The sequence below is a fragment of the Symphodus melops genome, assembly GCF_947650265.1.
Source record: "Symphodus melops genome assembly, chromosome: 17".
Lineage (NCBI taxonomy): Eukaryota > Metazoa > Chordata > Actinopteri > Labriformes > Labridae > Symphodus > Symphodus melops.
Window position 1 is genome coordinate 20,257,243 of NC_136707.1, and position 27,866 is coordinate 20,285,108.

At 36.4% G+C, this 27,866-nt stretch overlaps 2 protein-coding genes and 3 long non-coding RNA genes across 5 annotated transcripts in view; 3 read left to right on the plus strand and 2 right to left on the minus strand.

Annotated features, from left to right (window-relative positions):
* Positions 1-27,866, plus strand: part of LOC306837630 (nuclear GTPase SLIP-GC-like) — a 96,664-nt gene that overhangs the window by 55,755 nt on the left and 13,043 nt on the right. The gene's annotated exons all lie outside the window — the stretch shown is intronic.
* On the minus strand, positions 835-2,703 carry LOC306838480. The gene is made up of 3 exons (XR_013781089.1): positions 2,630-2,703; positions 2,445-2,504; positions 835-2,226 (listed from the first exon to the last, which is right to left on the minus strand). It is a non-coding gene; the product is annotated as an uncharacterized lncRNA (long non-coding RNA).
* Positions 16,398-18,454, plus strand: LOC306837660 (nuclear GTPase SLIP-GC-like; the record flags this gene model as incomplete). Its single annotated transcript, XM_079365403.1, has 4 exons — positions 16,398-16,456; positions 17,225-17,447; positions 17,594-17,815; positions 18,206-18,454. 4 exons carry the CDS (start codon positions 16,398-16,400, stop codon positions 18,452-18,454), a joined length of 753 nt encoding a protein of 250 aa, XP_079221529.1.
* On the plus strand, positions 21,246-23,423 carry LOC306837814. The gene is made up of 3 exons (XR_013780996.1): positions 21,246-21,364; positions 21,715-21,796; positions 23,348-23,423. It is a non-coding gene; the product is annotated as an uncharacterized lncRNA (long non-coding RNA).
* Positions 26,347-27,573, minus strand: LOC306838390. The gene is made up of 4 exons (XR_013781078.1): positions 27,499-27,573; positions 27,322-27,387; positions 27,151-27,210; positions 26,347-26,932 (listed from the first exon to the last, which is right to left on the minus strand). It is a non-coding gene; the product is annotated as an uncharacterized lncRNA (long non-coding RNA).

Consider the following 27,866-nt stretch of genomic DNA (forward strand, 5'->3'; position numbering starts at 1 on the left):
ACCAAACGGCTGTAAACACAGAAGATTCTAAATTAAGAGACACAAACCAAGAAAACAAACTACTATTGTTAGGTGTAACTTTTCTCGCCATCAACCTTCAGAAATGTGATGAACAAGCCCTCCCTGTACTTTCACCAACTTAGTATCTCTCTTCCTGGTACAAATAGGAGAGATACTTTACATATCAGTTTGGAAGGTCATGCTCTAATTAGATTATTTGTTTGCTTGAACAGGCTGCATTTATGACAGCTGGGGAAAAAAAGGAGGGAGGGGGTATTTAATTTTATTAGTCACATCAAAGCTCCTGAAACAGATCATTCATCATCATTTAATGATGTTGTCTTTAACACCTAAGGAAGTGAAAGAGACCAGCAGCATGTACTTCGTTATTATGCTAGAACGTAATTACAAACGTATTACAAAAAAACAAGACAGAAACCTTGAACTGAAAGAGTTACCAATAAATCCTGTAAGTTATTCAGTTAAGTATCAGGTGGCCTCTCCATATGATCTGATTTCCAGGTTTTTAAGTGTCTCCTGCTGTTGTCTATAACACTGCAATATGAATCCTTAAATTTTAAACATTCTGATCTGAGTCTCTGCTTCAAACGAGAGAAGCAGCAGTGATCGAGTTCAGGTTCATCACGGTTATTCTGGATTTAATTTAAAAATAAAGATGTATGAAATGTTTCAGTAAAGAATCTTTATAATGTATCCACCAAAATACAAACAGCTTAAATGTCTAAACTTTGACAAAAATTAATGTAAATACAATTAGGTATTAAAATGTATTGACAGAACCCTTATTTAAAGTGAAGAGGAGAAAATCTCAAATTAGACTTCAATGATATTTTTATTGCTAAAAGAAATTCACCAGATATTTCATCTTTATTTATTCACAGTCTTTACCATGAGAGAGTCCAGTAAAGTCAAGTAAAATCAGAATTCATTCCAGACATACAATAAGAAATAATCTAGATATTGAAATAAAAAATGTTCTTTTTTGTGTTTAAGAGGGCTCAGTGTTGTCAGCTAAAAACATTAACAACATTAAATTCTGACACAGAACGTAGGGTCAGTGTGATATTGCTGTGACCAAGTGGCTGCACAGATTTATTCACATATGGGTGAATAATATGTTCATGTACACAAAGTTAATCAGTCATTTATTCTTGACTTGGGCAGTGAGAAATAAAGGAATATGACATTTATGTCCTTAAAGCTCACACATGATCCTGCTTTTCAAACAATTTAAAGAAGGTTCAGAAGTTTGTTGTTCTAAATCCACTCTGATCCTGTATTTTTGATCCTGTTTGTAGCTTTAAATGCAAATGATTTGACTTATAATAGGAGAGTTTGTAGATGGACTAGGGACACGTATAAGTGTTACAAAAACATGGTAAAGTGCACTTTGCATTATGTGTGACCTTTAATATTTTTGCTTTACAAAAAAGAATCTTCACAAAGGGTCATCTGTGCATCTCTCGTCATCTGAAGCTACAATGTTGGCATCGATTTCAGCCGTATTTAAAACACGCTAAAACATCTCGAAGAACTGTAAAATATGGACACCATTTATAAAACACATAAAGCACACACAGGTACTCAAAGCCCTTCAACACAAAACAAACATGTAACACTATGAACACTTTTAAGATGTTTTATGGCAACTGCATTATGTGACTCAAACTGACCATTTTAAAAGCACTTACAGCTCTGTGAGAGGTTACAAACAATTAAAGTCAATATGCATGCTTTAATACTACAGAGAGCAAAGGAATAGTTCTTAGGCACAGATAAAACATTTTTTACTCTGAATCTTGCACATTAGTACAGATACTCTTTTTCTTTCTTTAAACAAATAACAATCATCCACCTGTTCATCATAAATACTCAGGCTACATGTCTTTAAGAACAATCAGTTGCTAAAGAAGCTATTTCAGCAGGATACAACAGTCAGAAACATTGGCATTGCGGTGACGTAAATCAATGAGCGAAAGTGTAGAAGAAAACACAATCATTCGAATTCCAGGAGCTAGAATACAGACGATTGTTTTGTTAGCAGCGTTGACTTAAGTTTCTGTGGTGCAACGTTTGTATTCAAAGTCTAAAAATTCAAGTTCACACATCAGGACATGTTGAGTCACAGGTTATCCAAGAGAGTGCTGCTTCTTCAGGCTGTCGGAGCGCCTCACTCTGTCCTCTGGGGTCCTCTTGTACCAGCTCCTGAGAAGACACAAACATGGGAATATTGTGAAGATGTTTCAGTTACTGGAGGCTGATCAAAACAATGTTGTGATTGTTAAATTACGTGTCTGTTTTTGAAATGACATGTATGTGTCATGCAAAAACATCTTAAAGCCAATCAACATGTAGCGGTTCATTTGTTTGATGAAAGCGAGACGTTTTTACAAAGGCTCTGAAAGTTTATCATGGTGTCTCACCCTTGGCGATTGAGCTGGCCTTGGATGGGAGAGTTTTGGCCTTGGTTTGGCTTCAGGACTCTAGAAAAGGAAGATATAACATACAATATGTGTGTGTGTGTGTGTGGGGGGGGGGGGGAAGAAAAAAACACTTTTTGCTAAAAACTAAATGGAAAAGCTGTTGAATTAGCACTCTTTGTTTTTACCTGTTGGTTGTCGGGCTCTTTGGTTTATGTTGCGTCTTCCTAGCCTGAGCTGGGGATTGACCAACCCTGATGGGGGGGCCAAACAAAAACAATAAAAACTCTTTAAACCCTAAAATATAAAATCAATGAGGCAGTTGTCTTCTTTCGAATCTCTTTTTCCGGTCCAGAGACCTCTGCGTGGCAGCAGACAAAACCACTCTCTCCTTGGGGCATTTAGCTTTCTCCTACAGTTGGTAAAGAACATTACTGTTTAGTTCATGATGGAAGTGTTGACATAGACAAGAGAGAGCATGTTACTAAGCTGCAAGAAAACAATGACTTCCCTGAATGTTGAAATATAAATGTGTGAATTATGGCTTATATTTGTGTATTTTTCCCTAAAGTCCCCAGAAGGTACTCCAATGATTTTAAATATAACTTGAAAGAAAAAGCCATGGCTTTCTTTGTTAATCCACAAATTGTAAAGACAAATGTTTGGTTGGTATACTCCAATATAAACTCCCGAACATGAACATGATTCAGCGCTCACAATTTCAATATCTGGTTAGTTTTCATGCTCTCTAAAAGGTTTAACAAGATGTCTGAACTTTAATGTCAGGCCTTCCTTTTTAAAATAAGAACATGTGTTCCTTCTTCTAAACTACAGTATGTCTACAGGACGGATTTCTGTCCTGTGTTTTTAAGGTACCATGTCTCGTAGTTTCCTCTCTGCTCGCAGCTCCCTGTCCTGCTGCAGCAACGCCAACCGTTCCCCCAGAGGAATTTCGAAGAAGAAGTCATGGACGTCATAAAGGGCTGCGCGTAACTGAGGCAGGGAAAAAGGATGCACATATAAACACAGCATGATTGACCTCTGCTGGACACAAACAGTCAGTGCACATTAATACCTGGGCTCTCACTCTCTCCTGCAGGGAGCGGTCTTGTGGTCTTCTGAGAGGCACTTGCAAATGAACATCTTAAGTTAGCCAGCCCCAGAGTGGCATCACTTTCAAAGCAGCTGGGGAAGTGTAAGACTGGTTGTCTAATAGGGATCACTCTGCTAAACCACCTGGTGTACGAAGAAAATGTAGTTATTATGTCCCCCAGCACTGTAGGGTTCCAGCAGTTGTTGGATATATGCTGAAAGTATGGGGATGAGTTTGATGTTCAGTACAATGCAAAAAAGAGTGTTGCATTGGTTTGTAGGACGATGGAGGATCAGAAGCTGCACTTCCCAATGTTTTACCTGTCAGGGCAATGCATCTGTGTATCCAACTGTACAAAATATCTTGGGCACATCATTACTGACAAGATGGAAGTTGATGTTGACATGTACTGGCAAAGACGAATGTTGTATGTCCAAGCGAACATGTTAGTAAGGAAATTCCATTACTGCTCTGATGATGTAAAAGTGAACTTGTTTCGTGTTTACTGCACCCCTATGTATGCAGCCCCATTACAAAAAAGGAGACCATGCGCAAACTGCAAGTAGCATACAATGATTGTTTGAGGACACTGCTGAAGAAGCCCAGGAGCAGCAATGCTAGTAAGCTTTTTTGTGAATTGAGATTATGCTGTTTACAGGCCCTCTTGAGGAACCTGATGTTTAAGTTCATGTGTCGACTTGATGAGTCACAAAACTGAATTATTCTGAGGCTCACAAGGCCCAGGTGTAGCTCGGTCCAATATCAATCACATCTATGGAAGCATTGGTATGAGTGCCTTTTAAGACTCTTGTGAAAAAAGTTTTTTTTTTGTTTTTTTTTGTTTATGTAACTGTTTTTTAATATACTGTATGTCTTCCTATTGGGCTTAGAGCCTGTAATAAAGTTTATATATGATGGTGCATTCATATCAACAGTCCTAAACAGTTACTAAAGTTAATGAACAGAGAAGGTAGGCAGCACGACTTGAGGGACGAGGGTCTGACAGCTCAACTTTCCCTGAGAGCTGAACTACCGCACTGCAGCTAGTAGGAGTGTAAACTTCACAAAGCAAAACGAGCAGCACGGCTGCAAAGAAACTGCAAGTTGTCGACTGAATTAAATGTTATTAGACAACAAGAGAAGTTACAAACAGATACTAGCAAATGCAAAAAAAAAAGTCCCCAGCAATATATGTCAGTTCATAGGTTCACTCATAGATTATATTATATAAATGTATCAGAGGTTGTTGCTTATTTCCATCTCAAAAAAACCATCTTGACTGTTGACTTTTCTCCTTCAAGACACAGTTTAAAACCTTGTTTGAATGAAATACAATCATTGGTCTGATAAATCATATCATTTACTACTTAGACTGCAGACGCCACATTTGATGTCTATGGTGGCTTAGTAAGAAAACATAGACTGTAATTCGACAAATACAATGTCATGTCAAACTAAAAATAGTCCTTTAAGTAGTGAGTCTGTGATGACTTGTGTGTGGTCTTTATTTTACATCGTAAACTTTACTTTCTTTAAGAGTCACATACAGTATGTTTCTTGTACCAAAAGTTTATGTAAATCCTGATCAGGTCACATCTGGATTTAACTAGCAGCTTAGAGCCAGATGTCCATAGAAGTCTCATTATAATTCAATCATTCTTCCTTGATGCTCTACCTTCAGGAGTAACCTGAGGAGTTATCTCAAGAAAGTTAATATTTTTTATAGATGATCCAATAAAAGATGCATTAGAACAACATAATCTGGTATAATAGAGTATTTTAGGTCTGATACTACGTTATTTGTTGTTTCTAAGTGGTAAAAAAACTGTGTTGGCTATTTCTTCTAACATAGACACATTATGTTATGATTAACATACAGTATATAGTTTAATTGTATGAACATTAAATTTTTTCTCTTTGATTACAGGCTGACGTTAAAGCAAAGGTGTGCAAAGGGCTTGAAGAAAACTTGAAATGTGCATAGAGAATCTCTATGAGCCCATGTTAAAGTCCTATAGGACTTTTATGACATGCCTCGAGGAGGGTGTTGAAAAATCCAAAAGCTCAAGGGAAAGTGTCTTGAAGTCCTTCTTATATCCCGTATGTATTTGAATATTTTGTTCCTTTATGCAAACCATTGATTTTTCCCTTGATATTTAAAAGTGAATCATTGAATGTTTGTCTTTTTTTTTGTTTCAGAAAAGAGTAAACGGAAGTGCTTTTCACAGTAGATTGAAGTGCATTGTAGGAAACAAAAGGGAAACCACAAAACCTCAATGAGAGATTAGCTTCAAAGCTGATGGAGAGCATCGATGAGGAATTTAGAAAGACCTTCCCGTAAGAAGTTATTAAACTAGGTCTAGACAATACCTCTTTAAAAAATACAGCTATAACAATAATGATAATAATAATAATGATAATGTTTCAGAAATGAATCAACATTTGAAAAATTCAACGGGGCCATCAGTTCCTTTTCACTCGACACAAAGACTCTGGTTGAAAAGCACAAAGGTGTGCAGCTGCAACTGGAATTTCTCAGGACAGAGGTAAGAGACAGTGATGGTAACGTCTCATCTAATGGTTTTGTTTAAAGCTTATTGTGGGAGCCAAGTTGCATTCATACGTATTAAAATAACTAAGAAGCAGTCAGTAATTTTGTCTTTTTTGTCTTTTGCCATGCTTTTGTCTTTTATTTATGGGATTTCATTTTATAAGTTCACTTAAGAGTCAATTCAAAATAATTTGATTCAATTCATATGGATTTCAATGAGGTATCTTCTCTCAAGAGCAGTGAGGTAGATTACTGTCACTTTAAGAGAGAGAGCTGTTGAGTGTCTTGGGAGGGTTAGAAGGGATTCAGGGAGTTGAGGATCAAGTACGGACCGATTCACATCAAGGTTTTTTTTTTCATTTAAGTGGAATGTGCATCAATCCTAAGAAACTTTGTTTGACTGCAGTTATACAAACATGCAGGTTCTTCTTAAAAATTAAGACAAACACAAAAGCTTTTGGTCTGTGTAGACTTTTTTTCTTTCTGTTAATTCATGTATCATCCAGTAAATCCTAAAAAAGGTATGTTGGTTATAAGTCTAATATGTAAATAATATTTAAAATCATATTCAGGAGGAAATCCAGAAGACACTGATGGTAACAATGCTGAGGTCCATTAGCCAAACGATCAATACAGATGATCAATCAGTTCCAGGTAAAGTGAATGTGAACAAGTGAACAAAAGACCAGCGAAACGAGGACAACTTTGTATGTCAAAGTGGTTTGATTCTGATAAAATGCTTGATACATGTTGCACACTTATACCCGAAGGACCAAGCGTGCATGGGATTTTTATATTTCTTTAATTTGCTCTGAAACACAGAGACACAAACATATCAACTTCATGTGGCTGCGCACAGCTTGAGCTACGCATGGCATCAAAGATCCGCTATTCAAAGATGATGTTTATGCCTCTCAACAATAATACAAACATTCTGCACACACATACACACAGTAAATATTAAAGAAGGCCAACTGTGGATTTTCTACTGTCACTTACATCACTTTTCTTACCTGAAACACTGAGACACAAACACAACAACTTCACGTGGCTGCACACTCTCGGACGTCAAGGTTAACTGAGCTACGCATGGCATCAAAGACCCCTTGTGCTGCCCTGAGCTGCCCCAAAAGTGCCTGTGTTACACTTTGTCCTTCTTTGATCCACAATTATACCCACTATAAATATCATAGTGCCTTTGTACAGATATATTTAACAATAACACTTAACAACTGACAAAACGAAAATACTTAAATAATATGAGAGGGGGGGTGCCTGCTGTCCACAAACATGCCTGAAATAACACGGGCCTCACATACATGTAAATTATAAATTCAGAATAAATAATCAATAATCATTTTTAATTGAGTTTTAGAAATATTTCACAAGTAATCTCAGTTTATGTGGACATATCCTGTCATTGTTATAGTACTGATGGTATCTGGTGAGAGGAAGGTACAGGAACATTATGTGCATCTTTTCCACCTTTAAACAGTTGTTTCAAAGGTTGATACAATAGAGTAAGTTCCAACATGGAGGAACATTTATCCGCCATCTCTTTAGCAACCTGATCGCCTGTTTTCTGCAGTATGTAACTTTAGGAGTTGGCCAAGGTTCATGTAAAGGGCAAACGACTTTCAGTGGGTGCCAAAGGGCACCAAACTGAAATGTCTTACTTTAACACAGGAAGTGCACACCAACATTTAAAGACATTTTTTCCAAGGTTGAAGTTTAATTTTTTGTTATTTAGATGTCAAAGAGGAGCTTGAGACGGTGACAAAATACTATAAAGACCTGAAGAAAATCCCACATAAAGAAACATCACTAGTAAGGTAAAACATGTTTAAAAGTAGATAATGATCTGATTTTAAACTGTAAAATATGTAACGTATTTTTTTATAGCATTTGCTAACAATGCTTCTATTCACACCAGTGCTGATCAACCCGGCCCGTCAGCTGCACCGGTAAGTTTAAGTTAAACTCCTGATTAAAAGTTAACATTCTCGTAGACAATAAAATGGTAACATGAAAGTCATCAGTAGAATATCACAAGCGTTCTGTTTAACTCTCTTGTGGTTGTTTTAGGTTTACTAGATGGAGAGAAAAAGCTGAGGTCTGTTTAACCACTGAGGGTCCCACTGAGAACATGGAGAAGTAAAACGAGGCTTCTGGATATCAATCAATCATTCGAGCTTTATTCACAAAGCACACATCTTTCATACAAATCAAATGCAATCAAAGTGCTTTACAGTGACTGAAAAACAAGAAGAAACATAAAATATAGGCAAGACAGGGTAGAAATAAAAATATGTTTTGGATGGAGAGACAACTGCACACAAATAGTTAAATTATAAAAGATTAACCAGAAAGCATTACAGTAGGTCTAGCCTGCTTGTTATAAAATCGGCATTAGTTGACTTGTGTTGCTCAGAGAGAGAAACAGCCTCACTTTAAAAATGTTCTTTAAATGATAAAATGTTGTTTTTGTGATGGAGCAAACGTGGCTTAAAAAATAAAATCAGAATCAAATAAAATACCAAGATTTCTTGCTGCCTGGGTTAAGAACAAGTGCATTTGGTATAGGAGCCAGTTTCTCTCTCTGAGACTTTGAACCAAAAACTGTTCTGTTTTGTCCTGGTTGAGCTGTTTGAGACATCCGATCTTCAATATTTAAAATACAGTTAAGAAGTGAGTTTATCAGCCCAGTGCCATCAGGAGACATGGCCACATAGAGCTCAGCTGAGTGTCATCAGCGTAGCTGTGCACAGAGATGCTGTCTCCTGATCACACTGCCTAGGGGTAGTTTTCAGATACAGAATTAGAAATAAAAGTAAAAATGCAGACTGGAATGGGATAAAGTGAACATGTGGAGGGTGTCAGTTCTGTTGCTCAATTCCTCAGTGTGTTAGCATCAACAAGATCAAAACAGTCACACCATCACATTGTACATACTGTAGCATACAGGTCAAAAGTTCATGTGCATGTTTTGCTGGCAGATACCAGACCTAATATTGATTATTTTCTCCATGAAGTAGGCAGCAAATAGTTGACATTTATAATCTGGAAGCTTAGCACTGTGGTTAACTGTGGGATTGAAAAGTGACTCAGTGGTACTGATTAGTGATAGGACAGTTGTACATTTGATCAATCGTGGCCTCAGGCCATAAATTGCAATGGGTGGTGGGATGGGGGGGATTCTTATCAGGGATGTTGATCTTTTCATGTTTAAGTCTCAATTTAAGATTTGTTCCCCCATTGATTGGAGATAAATCATTTTCTACACAAATCAGAGAGGCTGTTACTCTTGGTTTTAGATTATGATGGTAATATTTGTTTCATACAATAATTGTGTTCCTTTCTTTCAACACAAGAACTGCACTAAGGTAGAAACTGTTGGTCTGATTTGTGGACATACAGGTGTGGTTCTTCATAAAACAGAACTACGTTACAGCAACAAAGACAGTCCTATAAAACCTGTTTATGAGTGACATTTAAATGAAATTAACAGTAGGCTAATAACTGTTGGCTGCACAACCCTTACACACCTGTAATTAAACTTAGTGAGAAGAACATCTCAGCCCAAATAACTTTGGACTTGAGCCACCAAGTAAACTCGTTTACTGTTTCTTCCACCAGACATCTCAAAACCTTCCAATCATCTCTGTTCATGATGTCCTTTGTAAAGAACATTTGAACTTCGTTCTGTGTCATTTGATTACTGTTTGTGTGTTTTTGACTTTGGTAATTTCTATTTGCTGAATGTGTACTATTAACATATTCATTTTTGCAGCATGTTCATTGCTTTTACAGCACCACTTCTCCATTGTATTTGTTTCCAACGTTTTTTTTTTCAAGTGTCATGGATTCTGATTTTTCTGCCTGTTTTGTGCTCATCTCATACTGTAGCAGCATCCGTAGCATCGTCTTTGTAACTTTGTAATATTACAGTTTCCTGACGTCAGACAACCACACACAAACCTACAGCAGTAAACATGTGTAGAAGGTGGCTCATCTTATATGCCATACATTTTATTAGACTAATATTTTAACCTGGGTTTATCTTTTGGATGTGTTGTATAGTGAATAAACTGCTGTTGAACCATGAAGATAAATAATTGAGTACACACATCAGAGTGGTTGTTGCTCTTGGTTTTAGATTGTGATGGCATTTTTTGTTTTATACAAGAGTTGTTTTGCAGTAAGAACTGCACTGAGGCAGAAACTGTTGGTCTGCTTTGTGAACATATAATACAGGTGTGTTTCATCATAACAGATCTACGTTACAGCAACAAAGACCCTCCTATAAAACCTGTTTATGAGTTACATTTACATACAGCTGGTGGATATGTGTTAACTGTTGACTGCACAACCCTTTCAAACGTTTCATTAAAGTCAATGAGAAGAACATCCCAGCCCAAATCACTTTGGACTTTAACCACCAAGTCTACCATTTAATCAAGTTTATAGAGGTATAAATAAAAACATGTGAGCTTTAAAACTCAGATAAAAGAATCTTTCTGTCCACAGTTAACCCTTTCACTGCTAGATGTTCATATTATTGCGTGTACGAAAGAAAACAAATGATCCATTGTGTCTCAGAGTTTCAGCTTCACAGTGCAAGTCTCAAAAACAACCTGTATAATTCACTCTGACACATGCCTGTTGTCTTTGCAATTAATTAAGCACATTAATTAAAATACAGACCTTTAGTTAAACTTTAAATTGGTTCCAGATATAAAAACATTCAACTTTTGTCTGATAGCTGCAGAACACAGCAACGGCTCCAGAGGGGAAATATGGAAAAGTAATTAGAAATATATGATTTACTGTGTGTGTTTGACAACAAGGGAGAAAAGCAAATGGTTAAAGAAAAAAGGTTGTGATCATTATTTAAATTTTCGTTGTGAAAGGAAGAGATGATTCAAGATGAATAAATAAAAATGTTAAATCAACTTGTGACGTGTGATTGTGAACAAACAAGTTCATGTGGAAGTAAAAGTGCTGATGGCAAGAAGGCGGGGCAGACAGAGAGATTGTGAATTTAAAGTTGAATGAAACATCACTTCCATTTACAGGAAGAGGAACATACTGAAAGTGATTTAAGTGTCAGGTCATGTAACCTCTTGTGTATTTGACAAGACTGAAGTGATGGAGGTTTAATGACTGCTTGAGATGTTTTTGTTTTTTTTTACTTCATCATCTGAGAGTATTGATACAGCCATCTGTGGAGATTTCTGGACTTGTGTTAAGGATCGTCTACAGACTCCAAAGGAATTGTAAGTAAAGCAGTGTTACATAAGATGAGAAAGGAATAGAGATGTCATTTGTTTTAAAACTTACAACTTGACTTACAAACTTAATAAGGTCCTTCATAAGTAATTCTTCATCTGCAATTTTAAACTTAACATTATCGTTAAAAAAAAAGTTTTAGAGGAATTGGGAAATTTTGTAAACTGATTGTTTTATAAATTGAGGTTGTAGATTCTTTCCAATATTCATTAAATTGGAAATCAACATCTTTACTACAATTTAAATGCATTGTCATTTCTACAGTGCCATATTTGATCCCTGTTCTTGTAATGTTTATGGATGCATGTGAACTACAGCTTTAGAAACCAAATGTAGTAAATGTTTTATTGTTAGAAGTTAAAATAGCAGAAAATGTTCGGCATGTTGAGCGAAAAAACAGTCAAATAAAATCTGGGGATAGGGGCACAAAACGCTTAGGTAAAGTTAGAGAGATATTCACAGATTCGGCTTTCCCGGACCCATAAATCACCAGCGGAACATTACTTTAACAGAACCGATACCTCTTTCGAATCAAAGCAAGGTGGACTGCAAGCTACAACCCGATTTTCCTTAAAAAGAGCCGACCTCCAAGCTTGGGTAATTGTATTGGCCTCTATGCGGAGCCGACTGTGGCTCGAATGCGCAGGGACCGTCTGCAAATTGCAACACTAAAAAAAAGATACAATATTAAAAATCGAAAGCTTCACACAGAAGCGTAGTGGTGTCAGCAAAATCATTTTACACATATGTGATCTTTCGTTGTTTTTACTACATTGATTAGTGCTTTCAAGTAATTTTTCTTGTTGTTGTTTTTTTTAAATTATATTATTATAATAATCAATAACTGTCCTGTTACATGATGTAGTGTCATCAAACTAGTACACTCCTCTCCAATTCCCACCTTCAGGGGCCTCTGCTCCTTTAGCCTACAGTAAGCCTAGGCCTACAGTAGACAGTGAATGTGTTGTTGTGGAAATTTTCCTAATACCAAAAAGTGAGAATAAAGAGTGAGAAAATCTACTCAAGAAAAGAACCCAAGAAATCTCTTATTACAGTGAACATTTATTCGAAGGCAAAATATGCGTTCGAAGACCCTTCCCTTTCGAGTGAAAGAAAGGCAAAAAGCCCCGAACCAAAGCAAACATGAACACTTATACATTTCTAACATATTACACAGAGCACTCCCCATCACGCCACATAGGGGCCCCTGCCCACCTGGCAGGGTACGGTCTTTCTCCCTGTGAGAAAGGGAGTCTACGTGACTATTTACCATCTCCCAAGGCTGAGAAGGAGATGAAATCTAGTGAGAAAGAGTCTGGGTGACTCTTCCCACATTTACAAACTGTGAGAAAGAGAATAAAGGGTGAGAAATGATGGTAAACAAAAAACACCCAATACCCTGTGTTATGTAGTATTCTAAGACATTTCAGATACATTTTATATAACAGATTATATGAGACATGGAGTAAAATTTTCCATGACACTGTCTTACTCTATAGGCCTATTGGAGGTCTACATTCTGTCTTTCTGGACTGAACCTGAAGTGCTGTTGCTGCAATGTGGGCTGTTTTCTCTTACATTAAGGATAATTACTGTAGATAACCAAACATCATAAATGGAAAATAATTGTGTTGACCGACAGGTAAATATAGTCCAGCACTATACAGTCTACATTCTTTCATATTCATAAGCATTTCTATTGATGTTTACTCAGCCTACTGTCTAATATATCGTTAAGGAACCATACTTAACATGCTAGCAAGATCATTTAACAAGGTTATCTTCTATTTCCACCAGTTCATTGTCAAAATTGAAAAAAAAATAGGACTAATTTTGTTTGTTTGGTCTTTCATGTTAAATTGATCCAATATTTTGTTTTGTATAGGCCTAGTTTGCATGAAAAAACTTCTTCTGTACTAGAATTATTTGCTAAGGCTTCTTTGCGAGGTGCTAGCGTCACCTTTGCCTCACAGATAGACTTTATAAAGCCTCCATTTCAACAGGTCATGTTTAATTCTAAGGCAGGCTATTCCATAGTAGTCCTCTAACATTCAGGCCAATTCAGCGATACAAAATCCTTCATAAGTAGCAACTTATTTTTTAAATCGAAATGCAGATGTTTTAATAGGTGAAAATAATTACCATCCCCCCAGTAATTTTTTCACAACTCGACTACTGGTTATGTGGTATCACTTTTGAATGTATGTAAATCTAACACTACCTTTTTGTGCCATTCTTACAAAGATTTGTCTTTCAGCAGGCAACAGTTACATTAAACTTGTGTTTAGCTTTTCCATGGCACCTGTTCTTGTGCAATCCCTGATTCTTTGCCCAATATTACTGTTAGAGCAGTTGTGACTGTGAGCTCAGAAATGTTGAAACAGCATATTGTCTGCAGTCCACCATGCAAGTGGAAGCATGCAGCAGCCTCTGATGCTTTAAAATGGAGATGTACTCCTTGTCTTTGTCTAATTACTATTTAGTATGTTACTATACTATTATTTAATTAACAAAAATGTCTGCAATATGTGAAGTTGTAATACAATATTTTGTATTATTGTGTGATTACTTTACAGTTGCTGTCTCCTGTCATGGATGATTTTGTTCAAAGAACATTATCTGAATGGGGTCTCAGCGAGTGGATAGAAAAATTTCAAGGTGAAGTATTACAATTCTTTTTGATGGTGACAGCATTTCCCATCAATACTGAAACATTCAATCATATGCAATTAATAGACAATCTTATGCACTCTTACATCTCTCCATTAATGCATGTCCCTGGGGACATTGATCGTTAATTTTACCAACAGTCGTGTAAGTCAAATGCTTAGAATTTGCATCCCTTGCTAATGAAAACAAAAGTGCTGTAATATGGCTCTGAAATACTCTCAACTTACACTTGACAGAATTTCAGCGTTTTACACAATGATTTGGTTTTGTTTGACTAAGATTCTTCTGAATTGTTTTTTTTTCTTCCTAATAACAGAGGAAGAATATAATGAGGAAAGTTTTTACCTTCTCAGTAATGATGACATTGACCACTTGATCACGAAACGTGGACCAAGGTCAATATTCAAGAAGAAATTCGAGATGCTAAAGGTAATTCTCTTCAATGTATTTGGTTTGATAAATTCATACTTATAGATCCAATCATTCATAATAAAAAGATAAACACAGATTTCTGTTTTGAAGAAACCATCAGATGAAATTTCACAAGCCCAAACAAAGACTATAATAACATTAACTGTAGTCTTTCAAAATGTCTTCACTAATTATTGATTTTTAAAAAAAAATCATCCCTTTTACATTAGAGGGAGAAAAATGCAACAAATCAGGTAATTAATTGTTTTTCTACTCCTGTGAGTCCAATTCATTTTCTTTCATTCAGTGCAGTCGGACCACAAATATTTTAATTGTATTCTAAATGGCTTTATTCTTAGAATGATTTTCTTTACATTGTCAACAGGAACATGAAGAAACTGATGATTCTGTTCAGGTAAGGATAAAACACATTTTCCAGGGATACTGTTGTTATGTTTTTACCTCTATTATTTAACAATGTGCAACATAATTACTGATGTGTCCTGACAAAAATCACCATCATATTTGACTGAATTAATAGTGGACTGATGGACTCCACTTCCTGAGGTTTTGTCACACTAGAGCTTGGATGATATCTGTTTCAATGAGTCTGATATTTCATCTTTAGGTTTTGGCCAACTGTAACACAAGTGATAAAGGTATGGTCTAAAGTATCTTATGTCTGATTTATGGTGAATCTGCTTTTGTAGCAATGATGTCTTGCTTTAACAAATCAACTATTTGTATGTTTTAGTAGTGAAAGAGGCAAAAAGCTCTTTTTGTTCTTTTAATGAAAAATAAGGGAAAAGAACGTTGGAGCCTCAGAGGGAGTACAGTGGATGTCTGCCACCACCAAGAAAGAAACAACGACAGGACACCACATATGCAGGTTTGTATGTTACGACTCAGAATAGAAGTGGAACCAAACGCACGACTCAGAGACAGAATAAACGAACAATAATTTATTAAACAACAAGTGACACGTGTAATAACATGTGACAATAATGTGTACAAGTAAATATAATGTGACTCAAATGTGTAACAAGAATATAATGTGACTCGAAGGTTATCCAAAAACACGCGTGTAGTAGAGCCAGATGAAGACAAATGAGACGACGAGGAACACGAGGTGCAGGACGGGCAGGACTGGGAACTAGCGAAAGGGAGAAAAAACACGAAGGGTCAAAAACACTACAGGGAATAACACGAGCAATCACAGAGCACTAAATAACTGGTAAATACACGGAGAGTACAAACCACTGAGGGAAGAACAATAATCTGGCGCCGGCAGTGTGGAAGGAGCCGGCTTAAATAATGAGTTGATTGAAGTGACAACACTTGTGAGCTAACCTGAAAGCAATGAGTTATAAAGTAAGAGAAACCAAAACATGACATATATGTTACAATGAGAACCATTACAAACACCAGAACCCCACAATCACCAGCATACATACATTGTGTCATGACTTATATGACATTAAACCTTGGTGTCTCTTCGCAACATGCCATAGAGACAGTATATTTGCTTCCATTACTTCATAAAATCAAACAATGACTTAATCTACGGGTCTTTCACTTGGCCTGAGCAGCTCACAGGGCAGCACAAGTGTTAATATTAGTTTCTGCTAAGTGTAGTTCTCATTTCCATGTCCAGCACTGACACTGTTTGACTAAACAAACATGTACATGAACAGACCTGATTAACAAGACCAACAGGCCCATGTTAGTCTTAAAATGAGGTGTGGTCAGGCACAGTGTTTGGGCTTTGCTATGGATGCATATAAGTGACCAATGTTCTTCTATTTAAAGGCATTTCTGCAACTTTCAGAAAAGATTTTTTGTACATAATCTATTTATGTACAGCATCTAATTAATACACTTGTTTCTTTGTCTTTTCTTTTCTTAAACAGAAAGAAACATTCTGTCTGAAGTGAGAACCATCATGGGACGTGTTCGTAAAAAAATCAACAAAGAAAATACAAGGCTGAATGATTTTCTAGAGTAAGAAAAAAATAAGATATTACATTAATGCTTATATGTCACAAAGAAAATTGTAACTGACCCTTTTAGCATGAGTCCAGAAAAAGGAATTGCATTGTATTTAATGCATCTTCATCAGCTATCATCTAACCTGCAACACATGAATTCATTGTTCTATGTCAGGGGTGTCCAAAGTGCGGCCAAAGGGCCATTTGCGGCCCCTTGCCGGGATTTTCAGAAGAAGATTTTGGCCTGAGACCTCATTCAGATGGCACATTTTGTTGTTTCTCTTTTTCATGTGGACAAGGGGTGAAATATATTCCTAAAATAGAAAAGGTTTGGTCAATGTATGTTTTTTCTAACCCTAACCCTTTGACTATTTTCCACATGTTTTGAAAACCTGTGGTGATTATAACGTGACAATTTTGACCCACAAGACACAGTGGACACCACTGTTCTATGTATATTCTCCTGTGCAGACGATCCTCATAGCTACACTTTACAATGATGTGCTCAGTAGTGGTGTTGGTCGTCTCTCAACAAGAAGGTGATAGTTTCAATTTCTAGCTCCTGCAGTCGTATGTTGGAACAGCCTTGGGCAAGAAACACCAAACTGCTGCTGCTGCGTCAACTGCTATGAATAAGATTTGCACATTTTTATGGTTATCCATCCAATGATAACATGATCCGATGGTGCATAAATGACAGCAAGAAAGCAGACGGCTTAATATGTGACACCTTTATTGTAACATTTTCAATATAAATAAACACTGAACTCTTGTACACCAGGGAAAAAATCTGTGACTTGGAGACAGAAAAGAGGGAGCTGGTTGGAGTCTTTGGAAGAACAGGGGCTGGAAAAAGCTCTTTAATAAATGCTATCGTTGGAGAGAAGGATCTCTTGCCCTCAAGTAGTCAGTCAGTCAGTGCTTGTACCACAGTCATCATCAAGGTGGAGGCTAACAAGCAGAACCAGAAGTACGAGGCAGAGATTGAATTCATCACAAAAGAGGTAAAATAAGATGAACGTAAAACATATCCTTATAGCCACAGACTTTTAAAAGGATGTTTTTATGTTGAATGCATTGCCTCATCCATTGATTTGATTTCTAAAGTTATAAGTCAACTAAGTTAAAGAATGATTATTTTATTTTTTAGGAATTGAAGCAGGAGTTGTGGTACTTGTTAACTTTCATCCTGAAAGACGAAGACCGCAATAAGGGAGATGCTGATTACAGAGACGCTGTGGAAATGATGTCAGCGCTGTATGGAGAAGAGTGGAAAAAAAACCCTTCTGAAGAATATCTCACAGACGACAAACATTTTAAAGAAATTGATGAATTTATCAAGTCTGTTAAGAAAACCTTGTCCTGTAAAAAAGTAAGAAAGAGTCAATCTACAGTATCACTCTTTACGAGTATGTCCGAAAATCTATTACAGAAAGCTTTCTTGTTTAGAAGACATTGAACATTTTAATCTCAGACATAAAGTGATGTCTGTAATTTACATACAGCCTGAGTAGTTAAGAACATGTTCATGTAAATTCAATAAATAGATAGACTTAAGGAGAGAATGATCTTAATCCTTAATGTTTAGAGCCTCTAATTAAATCAGAAATACTTTTTGGTAAATTTGGTAATGGTTTTCTTTATTGGAAAGTTTTATCTTTTTTCTTTGTAGATTGTCTGTGGCACGAATTTACAGAATCAGACTGTTCTAGTCATCAAGGTGCATTTAAATAAATCTGTAATCTTGTTTTTCATGTGTTAGGCGACAGAGCTGTCTGCAAAACTTGTGAAATACACAAGAAGCAGATCAGAGGACGGAGAAGGAAAAGGCATAAAGAAATGGTTTTGGCCTCTGGTGAAGTGTGTGACTGTCAGGGTGCCAAATAATGAACTTCTTCAGAATGTCACACTTGTTGATCTACCTGGAAATGGGGACCGCAACAAGGGCAGAGATAAAATGTGGAAAAAGGTAAATAATTTAAATGCATCACTTTTATTATGTTGTCTTTAGTTTAACATTATTTTATTACAAAACACTGATATCGACTTCATTGAAATGTATTTATATATTTATTATCTTGCATTAAATGTATAACATTATTTTGATATTGACTGATATTCATGACTAACTTGGATTATCCATCTAGGTTGTTCAAGACTGTTCCACTGTTTGGATCGTGGCTGAAATTAAGAGAGCAGCATCAGAGCCAGAAGCATGGGAGATTCTGCAGAGTGCCAGGAGCCTTATGGGAAATGGTGGCCAATGTCAGAGGATTCACTTCATCTGCACCATGTCTGATATTATTGAAGATTCAGATGATCTGTAAGTGATTTTTTTAACAATTGATTTAAAAGAAGACACTGACGAGAACATTTCTATGTATTTATTAAAACTTTCATCCTGAAGAAAGAAAACCACATCAAACTAAAGATGGACATTGACATTTCAAGGACTCAGATAATGTATGAGGTACAGCTTGACATGCCTCTCTTCTGACAGTTCAAAAGATCGTGTTTGTGAGGCCATATCTGACAGGAACAAGCTAGCCAAGGGTAAAGTGAAGGCTGAATTCATGAACCAAATGGGGGTTCAGGTGAGTTTTGAAATTTCAGGAGATCTAAAACAAAGTTTTAATGCAGTCTTGGCCTTAATGTATACATTTTCCATGCAGACACAGTTCAGTGGTGACTGTTTCGAAGTGTTCACAGTGAGCTCCAAAGAGTTTCTGAAGGAAAAAAGGCTCAGACCAGATGCAACTGGTAGGTGAAGCCCATGCATAACCTTTGAATATGAGAATATCTGTTACATGTGAGAAGTGTCACGTATTTAGGTAGAACACGGGGAGGAGGACCCAATTGCAGATAAACAAAAAGATGATTTATTATAACAAAAAGGCAAAAAATAGATAACTCCAAACTTAATCCAACAGAAGAGAAAACGGGAAGCCACCAAGAATCACAAAAAACATACAACAGCAAAATCCAACAACAGACTCGTATGACAAACACAAACTACAATGAACTGACAACAAGAGGGAAGGAACACAGAGACTAAATAGATATGGGGTAATCAGACACAAGTGAGACTAATCAGACAGGTGCAGGCAATCAGGGTAATCAAGACAGGAGGGAAACAGAGAGCAAAAAACACAAGATCAGAACACTGAGGACAACTACAAAGTAAAACCAGACACCTAAAACGCAACCTAAACCAGATATTACAAAATAAAACAGGAGACCCTGAACCTAAAACACAAGTAACACAGAAAATAAACTTACAGGCAGCATAGCAGGACAGAGGGAAACACACTAAAGACTAAAGTAAAACACACAAGGAATCATTCATACACAGAAACACTAGAGAAAGAATTAAAACAAGATGAAATACAGAAACAAAACCAGACAATAACCATGACAAGAAGTTTCTCTGGATATAATTGCTGTATATTGTATTTTTTTTTTTCTATAGAAGTCCCCAGACTTCAGGAATTTCTCCAAGAACTGAATGACTTTCACTCAGTGACACTGAAGTATGTGTCAGGAGCATATGGGATTCTTTCCCTCATTCAAGGTGCCGGCTGTGGAAAAGTGGTAAGATCAAATAAGAACATGACTAGAAAACTGGCCTCGAAAAAAAACCCAATGTGGGAAAAGATTATTTCTTTAAAATTAAATGTTTTCTCTTTGGTTCAGGCTGACATAAATGTGTGCACAGACCTTGAAGAAAACTTGACACATGAATCAAGGAAAGTCTCAGAGGCCATTGAAGTTTCCTGTGAGGCTTTTAAAAAGTGCCTCAAGGAGGGTGTTGAAAAATCAAACATTTTAAGTGACAGTGACATAAACTCCTTAGTAAATCAGGTAATTATGTTAATATTTTCTTTCTTTATCAAAAATATTGAATGTGCTCTTTAAATCCAACAGATAATCATTTAAGAAAATGTTTGTTTTTCTTTCAGGACGGGAAATCTGGAGGTGGTTTTCACAAGACATTGAAGTGCCTTATGGCAAAAAATGGCGTCCACAAACCAAAAGACGGGAAACAACTAAACCTAAATGAGAGATTAGCTTCAAAGCTGACGGAGAGCATTGATGAGGAATTTAGGAAGACCTTCCCGTAAGAAGTTACTAAATTAGGTCTAGACAATACCTCTTTAAATGGCGATTATAATAATATTGGAAAGATGTGTGCAATAGTTATTTAAAGTCATTTAAATCTATTAACACAATAAGTATATGAATCCAATTCTTCAATCTGAACGTTTGTCAATATTTGATCAATAAAAGATTTAGTTGTTGTTATTTCAGAAATAAATTAGAACGTAATCCATTCAACGGGGCCATCAGTTCCTTTTCACTCGGCACAAAGACTCTGGCTGAAAAGTACGAAAGTGTGCGGCTGCAACTGGAATTTCTCAGGACAGAGGTAAGAGACAGTGATGGAAACGTCTCATCTAATAGTTTTGTTTGAAGCTTCTTATGAATGTAAAGGGGGGCCACAGACTTTTTTAAATATATGAATTGTCTATGGAGAACACCATCAATTAGGTAAATGGTAATTTGCAGATATACACGTTTGTATTTTCTATTGTCTGTTGCAGGAAGAAAAAATGAAGGCAGTACTCAAAAAAACCATCCGAGAGCGTAAGAAAGAAATCTACAGCAGCCTGACGACATCAATTGAGAAAAACATGGAGGAATGCTATAAAGGTAAACTTTGAAATATTAAATAAAACCAAATAAATGTCATTAATATGCATTTATAACCATTTTCTGTTTCACTGTAGAAGCAAGTGAATGTAAAGGCAAAGACTCTCTGAAGAAAACAATGGCCATCATTAAGAATCATGTTCATGCGAAGAAGGACGTCATGTTTGAGGAGGCTAAAGAGGAGATGATGTTAAATCTGCAAAACCTAAAAGTTTGTCATGGTTCATAATTCACCCTTCATGGCTTTATATGATTGTTATAAAACATGTTGTGTTGCACATGTTTAATCATCTTTATCTATGATTATATATTAATATTCACATTAAGGCTTTTCTTAATTGAAGTGGAAAGTGCATCATTCTGAAGATAGTTTTTATTACTGCAGTTTTGCAAAAAATGTTTAGCTTTTACTAAAAATGAACACACACAAGTTTTTATCTATTAAAGACCTTTGTGCTGCCTGATCATCCCAGAGAATACATATTTAAACAGTTCATTTAGGTATTATCCAATTAACCATTTTTTATACGTGCAGGTAATATTTGTGTAATTCTGATTTAGGATGAAATCATGAAGACACTGGATGAAACTATGCAGAAGTCAATTGAGCTTTCACTCAGAACAGATGGTGAATCCCTTCCAGGTAATGTGAATGTCTAAAAATTCAATTTGGTTTTGTAAATATTTTCTCTCCTGAAAATTTAACCCAAAACTGAGGTAACCTTGCCAGCATCAATTGTCGAAATGTGATTTACTTTGATGTGGGTCAGTCACATTAGTGTTGCATAATGGCTCAATAGTGTCTCCTCAAATTGATTTAGCTAAGAAATGAAACTGCAAATTTTACGAATGTAATTAATGTGGGTTGCCCAGATCTATATACAAGCATGGATATCTCCTCCTAGGTGTTTTATTCCATCCCCCTGAAACCTGGCAGAAAAGACATCAAAACTTACGAGATATTTAAAGTTTGAGTTCCTGTCAAAGGATGTGACTGTGACAGGACAAAAAAACAATACATTTCCCCATAAAACAAGAAGTTGTGGCTCAAATGTCAAGTTTAATGTCACTACAGGCCTGAAGAAATTTACACTCACCGGCCACTTTAGGTACAGCTTTTCAACTGCTTGTTATTGTGAATATCTAATCAGCCAATCACATGGCAGCCGAGCACCAGAATGGGGGAAAAAAGTTGATTTAAGTGACTTTGAACGTAACGTTGTTGGTGCCAGGCGGCACTCAGATGGTCTGAGTAATACAGCAACTTCTAATCTACAAGGATTTCCACTCACAACCATCTCAAGGGTTTATAGAGAATGGCCAGAAAAAGAAAAAATATCCAGTGAGCGACAGTTCTCTGTGTGAAAAGGCCATGTTGATGCTAGAGGTCAGGAGAATGGCCAGACTGGTTCAAGCTGATAGAAAGGCAAAAGTAACTCAATTAAATACTGATTACAACCAAGGTTCCTGCGTACTAATTGCACACCATTTAAACTCCACAGCCTACCTGAGCATTGTTTCTGACCATGTCCAACACTTTGAATGGGAGATTTGTCTTGTGGATGTGCAGCCGACAAATCTGCAGCAACTGTGTGATGCTCCAATGTCAATATTGACCAAAATCTCTGTAAATGAAACAAAGTTTCAAAGTAAATGCAGCACCTTTTTGAATATATGCCACAAAAAATTAAGGCAGTTCTGAAGGCAAAAGGGGGTCTAACTTGATAATAGCAAGCTGTACCTAATAAAGTGGCCGATGAATGTATATGCTAAAATTCTTCCATAAGGTCACCTACTGAGAGGATTTTACAAGTTTTTGGTTTTGGAACCTCACAGACCTACGGTATCTCAACTTGCATGTAATGAAGGTCCCTCTCTGTAGCCATTTAGGAATGGCCAACAGTTTATTACACATACATGTAATCCACATGCAAATAGTTCACAAACAATTGGCTGAAGACGCTTGCAGAGTTAAATCTGCATAGTATCTGAAAACCTCTACCATGTTAGTAAATATGGTTGATTAACTTTGGCAATGTCATTTCAGATTTCACAACTCCTGCTTAAAATCAACTGTGCAGCTGCACTCAGGGACCTTCTGTGGTCACCCAAAATGCATCAAACTGAAATATTGTTCCTTTAACACAGGAAGTGACTTTTTTCTGCACCTGAAGTTTAACTTTATTTTTTTTAGATGTCAAAAAGGAGCTTGAGACGGTGACAAAATACTATAACAAACTGAAAACAATCACTGATGAAGACACATCACATACTAGGTAAAACTTTTTTAAAGTAGATAGACAAGGCTCTGATTTAAAGGGATACTGCACCCATTTACATGAAGCTGTGTATCATTAGAAACATGGTAGTAGTGTTGAATGGGTGAAGTATCCCTTTAAGATAAAAAATTATTTCACTTCCAGTATTTTTGTAGCATTTGCTAACAATGCTTCTATCCACACCAGTGCTGATCAACCCGGCCCGTCAGCTGCACAGGTAAGTTTAAGTTAAACTCCTGATTAAAAGTTAACATTCTGGTAGACAATGAAATGGTAACATGAAAGTCATCAGTAGAATATCACAAGTGTTCTGTTGAACTCTCTTGTGGTTATTTCAGGTTTACTACATGTTTAACCACTGAGGTCCCACTGAGAACATGGAGAAGTAAAACGAGGCTTCTGGATCTGGTCTCAACCTTTTCATCAGATGTTTATTTCTGCTGTCTTTGAGTGATGTGTTTTCGTGTTTGAGTTTTTTTGATGTGAGTTTCCTACATAGATATTTTAGAGTAGTGATAGGACAGTTTTACTTTGATTAATTGTGAGCCTCAGGCCAGAAATAGTGATGGGTGGTGGTGGGCTGCCAGGAGGGGATGTTGTTTTTTTTATGTTGCTATTTTGTTTTTTTGACCTTTTTGCCTTTATTAGAAAGGACAACTGAAGAGAGACAGGAAACAGGAGGAGAGAGTTAGGGGATGACATGCAGCAGAGGGCCGAGTCAGAGTCAGTCCCCACAGCCTCTGCTGAGGAATATAACCTCTGTACATGAGGCGTGACAGAACTGTAACCGACCTCTTTTTCAGCAAGACATCAGCTTCTTTAATAATTCAGTCTTTTTTAGTCTTTAATGTGTTTTTTGGTTAGTGATTTTATTTCATGAATTTAAAAGAGGATACATTCATGTAAAACAAGCAGTTTTGTTGGTTATGAGAGTGTCTTATTAAATCTTGAACTTTAATCAAAGAATTTAGATTTTAGGCATTGCAAGTTTTGATCTTCTTTTATGATGATGATGAAAAAAAATGTTTTCTGCAAAATAAAGTTTTAGTGTGTAATGACATATTTGAAGTAGAAGTTTTATCAGAGCAACTTTTCTGGCTTCCTGATATGAACTGTACAATGTTTGTTTTGTTTGGAATTATTCACTGATTATATATTCATCATGGCAGATCTTGCAATAAAACTCAATAAAATTGAAATGTTTCATTTTTATCTCTTTTGTAAATTTAGTATAAAAGTGCTGCAGCTGCCCAAAACATTTCCCTTCAAACCAAACGGCTGTAAATACAGAAGATTCTAAATTAAGAGACACAAACCAAGAAAACAAACTACTATTGTTAGGTGTAACTTTTCTCGCCATCAACCTTCAGAAATGTGATGAACAAGCCCTCCCTGTACTTTCACCAACTTATTATCTCTCTTCCTGGTACAAATAGGAGAGATACTTTACATATCAGTTTGGAAGGTCATTCTCTAATTAGATTATTTGTTTGCTTGAACAGGCTGCATTTATGACAGCTGGGGGAAAAAAAGGAGGGAGGGGGTATTTTATTTTATTAGTCAAATCAAAGCTCCTGAAACAGATCATTCATCATCATTTAATGATGTTGTCTTTAACACCTAAGGAAGTGAAAGAGACCAGCAGCATGTACTTCGTTATTGTGCTAGAACGTAATTACAAACGTATTACAAAAAAACAAGACAGAAACCTTGAACTGAAAGAGTTACCAATAAATCCTGTAAGTTATTCAGTTAAGTATCAGGTGGCCTCTCCATATGATCTGATTTCCAGGTTTTTAAGTGTCTCCTGCTGTTGTCTATAACACTGCAATATGAATCCTATTTTAAACATTCTGATCTGAGTCTCTGCTTCAAACGAGAGAAGCAGCAGTGATCGAGTTCAGGTTCATCACGGTTATTCTGGATTTAATTTAAAAATAAAGATGTATTAAATGTTTCAGAAAAGAATCTTTATAATGTATACACCAAAATACAAACAGCTTAAATGTCTAAACTTTGACAAAAATGAATGTAAATACAATTAGGTATTAAAATGTATTGACAGAACCCTTATTTAAAGTGAAGAGGAGAAAATCTCAAATTAGACTTAAATGACATTTTTATTGCTAAAAGAAATTCTCCAGATATTTCATCTTTATTTATTCACAGTCTTTACCATGAGAGAGTCCAGTAAAGTCAAATAAAATCAGAATTCATTCCAGACATACAATAAGAAATACTCTAGAAATTGAAATGAAAAAAAATCTTTTTTTGTGTTTAAGAGGGCTCAGTGTTGTCAGCTAAAAACATTAAAAACATTAAATTCTGACACAGAACTTAGGGTCAGTGTGATATTGCTGTGACCAAGTGGCTGCACAGATTTATTCACATATGGGTGAATAATATGTTCATGTACACAAAGTTAATCAGACGTTTATTCTTGACTTGGGCAGTGAGAAATAAAGGAATATGACATTTATGTCCTTAAAGGTCACACATGATCCTGCTTTTCAAACAATTTAAAGAGGTCTCCGAAGTTTGTTGTTCTAAATCCACTCTGATCCTGTATTTTTGATCCTGTTTGTAGCTTTAAATGCAAATGATTTGACTTATAGTAGGAGAGTTTGTAGATGGACTAGGGACACGTATAAGTGTTACAAAAACATGGTAAAGTGCACTTTGCATTATGTGTGACCTTTAATATTTTTGCTTTACAAAAAAGAATCTTCACAAAGTGTCATCTGTGCATCTCTCGTCATGTGAAGCTACAATGTTGGCATCGATTTCAGCCGTATTTAAAACACGCTAAAACATCTCGAAGAACTGTAAAATATGGACACCATTTATAAAACACATAAAGCACACACAGGTACTCAAAGCCCTTCAACACAAAACAAACATGTAACACTAGGAACACTTTTAAGATGTTTTATGGCAACTGCATTATGTGACTCAAACTGACCATTTTAAAAGCACTTACAGCTCTGTGTGAGAGGTTACAAACAATTAAAGTCAATATGCATGCTTTAATACTACAGAGAGCAAAGGAATAGTTCTTAGGCACAGATAAAACATTTTTTACTCTGAATCTTGCACTTTAGTACAGATACTCTTTTTTTTTTTCTTTAAACAAATAACAATCATCCACCTGTTCATCATAAATACTCAGGCTACATGTGTTTAAGAACAATCAGTTGCTAAAGAAGCTATTTCAGCAGGATACAACAGTCAGAAACATTGGCATTGCGGTGACGTAAATCAATGAGCGAAAGTGTAGAAGAAAACACAATCATTCGAATTCCAGGAGCTAGAATACAGTTGATTGTTTTTTTTTAGCAGCGTTGACTTAAGTTTCTGTGGTGCAACGTTTGTATTCAAAGTCTAAAAATTCAAGTTCACACATCAGGACATGTTGAGTCACAGGTTATCCAAGAGAGTGCTGCTTCTTCAGGCTGTCGGAGCGCCTCACTCTGTCCTCTGGGGTCCTCTTGTACCAGCTCCTGAGAGGACACAAACATGGGAATATTGTGATGATGTTTCAGTTACTGGAGGCTGATCAAAACAATGTTGTGATTGTTAAATTACGTGTCTGTTTTTGAAATGACATGTATGTGTCATGCAAAAACATCTTAAAGCCAATCAACATGTAGCGGTTCATTTGTTTGATGAAAGCGAGACGTTTTTACAAAGGCTCTGAAAGTTTATCATGGTGTCTCACCCTTGGCGATTCAGCTGGCCTTGGATGGGAGAGTTTTGGCCTTGGTTTGGCTTCAGGACTCTAGAAAAGGAAGATATAACATACAATATGTGTGTGTGTGTGGAGGGGGGGGGAAATGTTTTGCTAAAAAGTAAATGGAAAAGCTGTTGAATGAGCACTCTTTGTTTTTACCTGTTGGTTGTCGGGGTCTTTGGTTTATGTTGCGTCTTCCTAGCCTGAGCTGGGGATTGACCAACCCTGATGGGGGGGCCAAACAAAAACAATAAAATTACTTTTTTTCATTGGATCTCTTTTTTTAAACCCTAAAATATAAAATCAGTGAGGCAGTTGTCTTCTTTGGAATCCCACCTCTTTTTCCGGTCCAGAGACCTCTGTGTGGCAGCAGACAAAACCACTCTCTCCTTGGGGCATTTAGCTTTCTCCTACAGTTAGTAAAGAACATTACTGTTTAGTTCATGATGGAAGTGTTGACATAGACAAGAGAGAGCATGTTACTAAGCTGCAAGAAAACAATGACTTCCCTGAAAGTTGAAATATAAATGTGTGTCCCCAAAAAAAAAAGTCCCCAGAAGGTACTCCAATGATATTAAATATAACTTGAAAGAAAAAGCCATGGCTTTCTTTGTTAATCCACAAATTGTAAAGACAAATGTTTGGTTGGTATACTCCAATATAAACTCCCGAACATGAACATGATTCAGCGCTCACAATTTCAA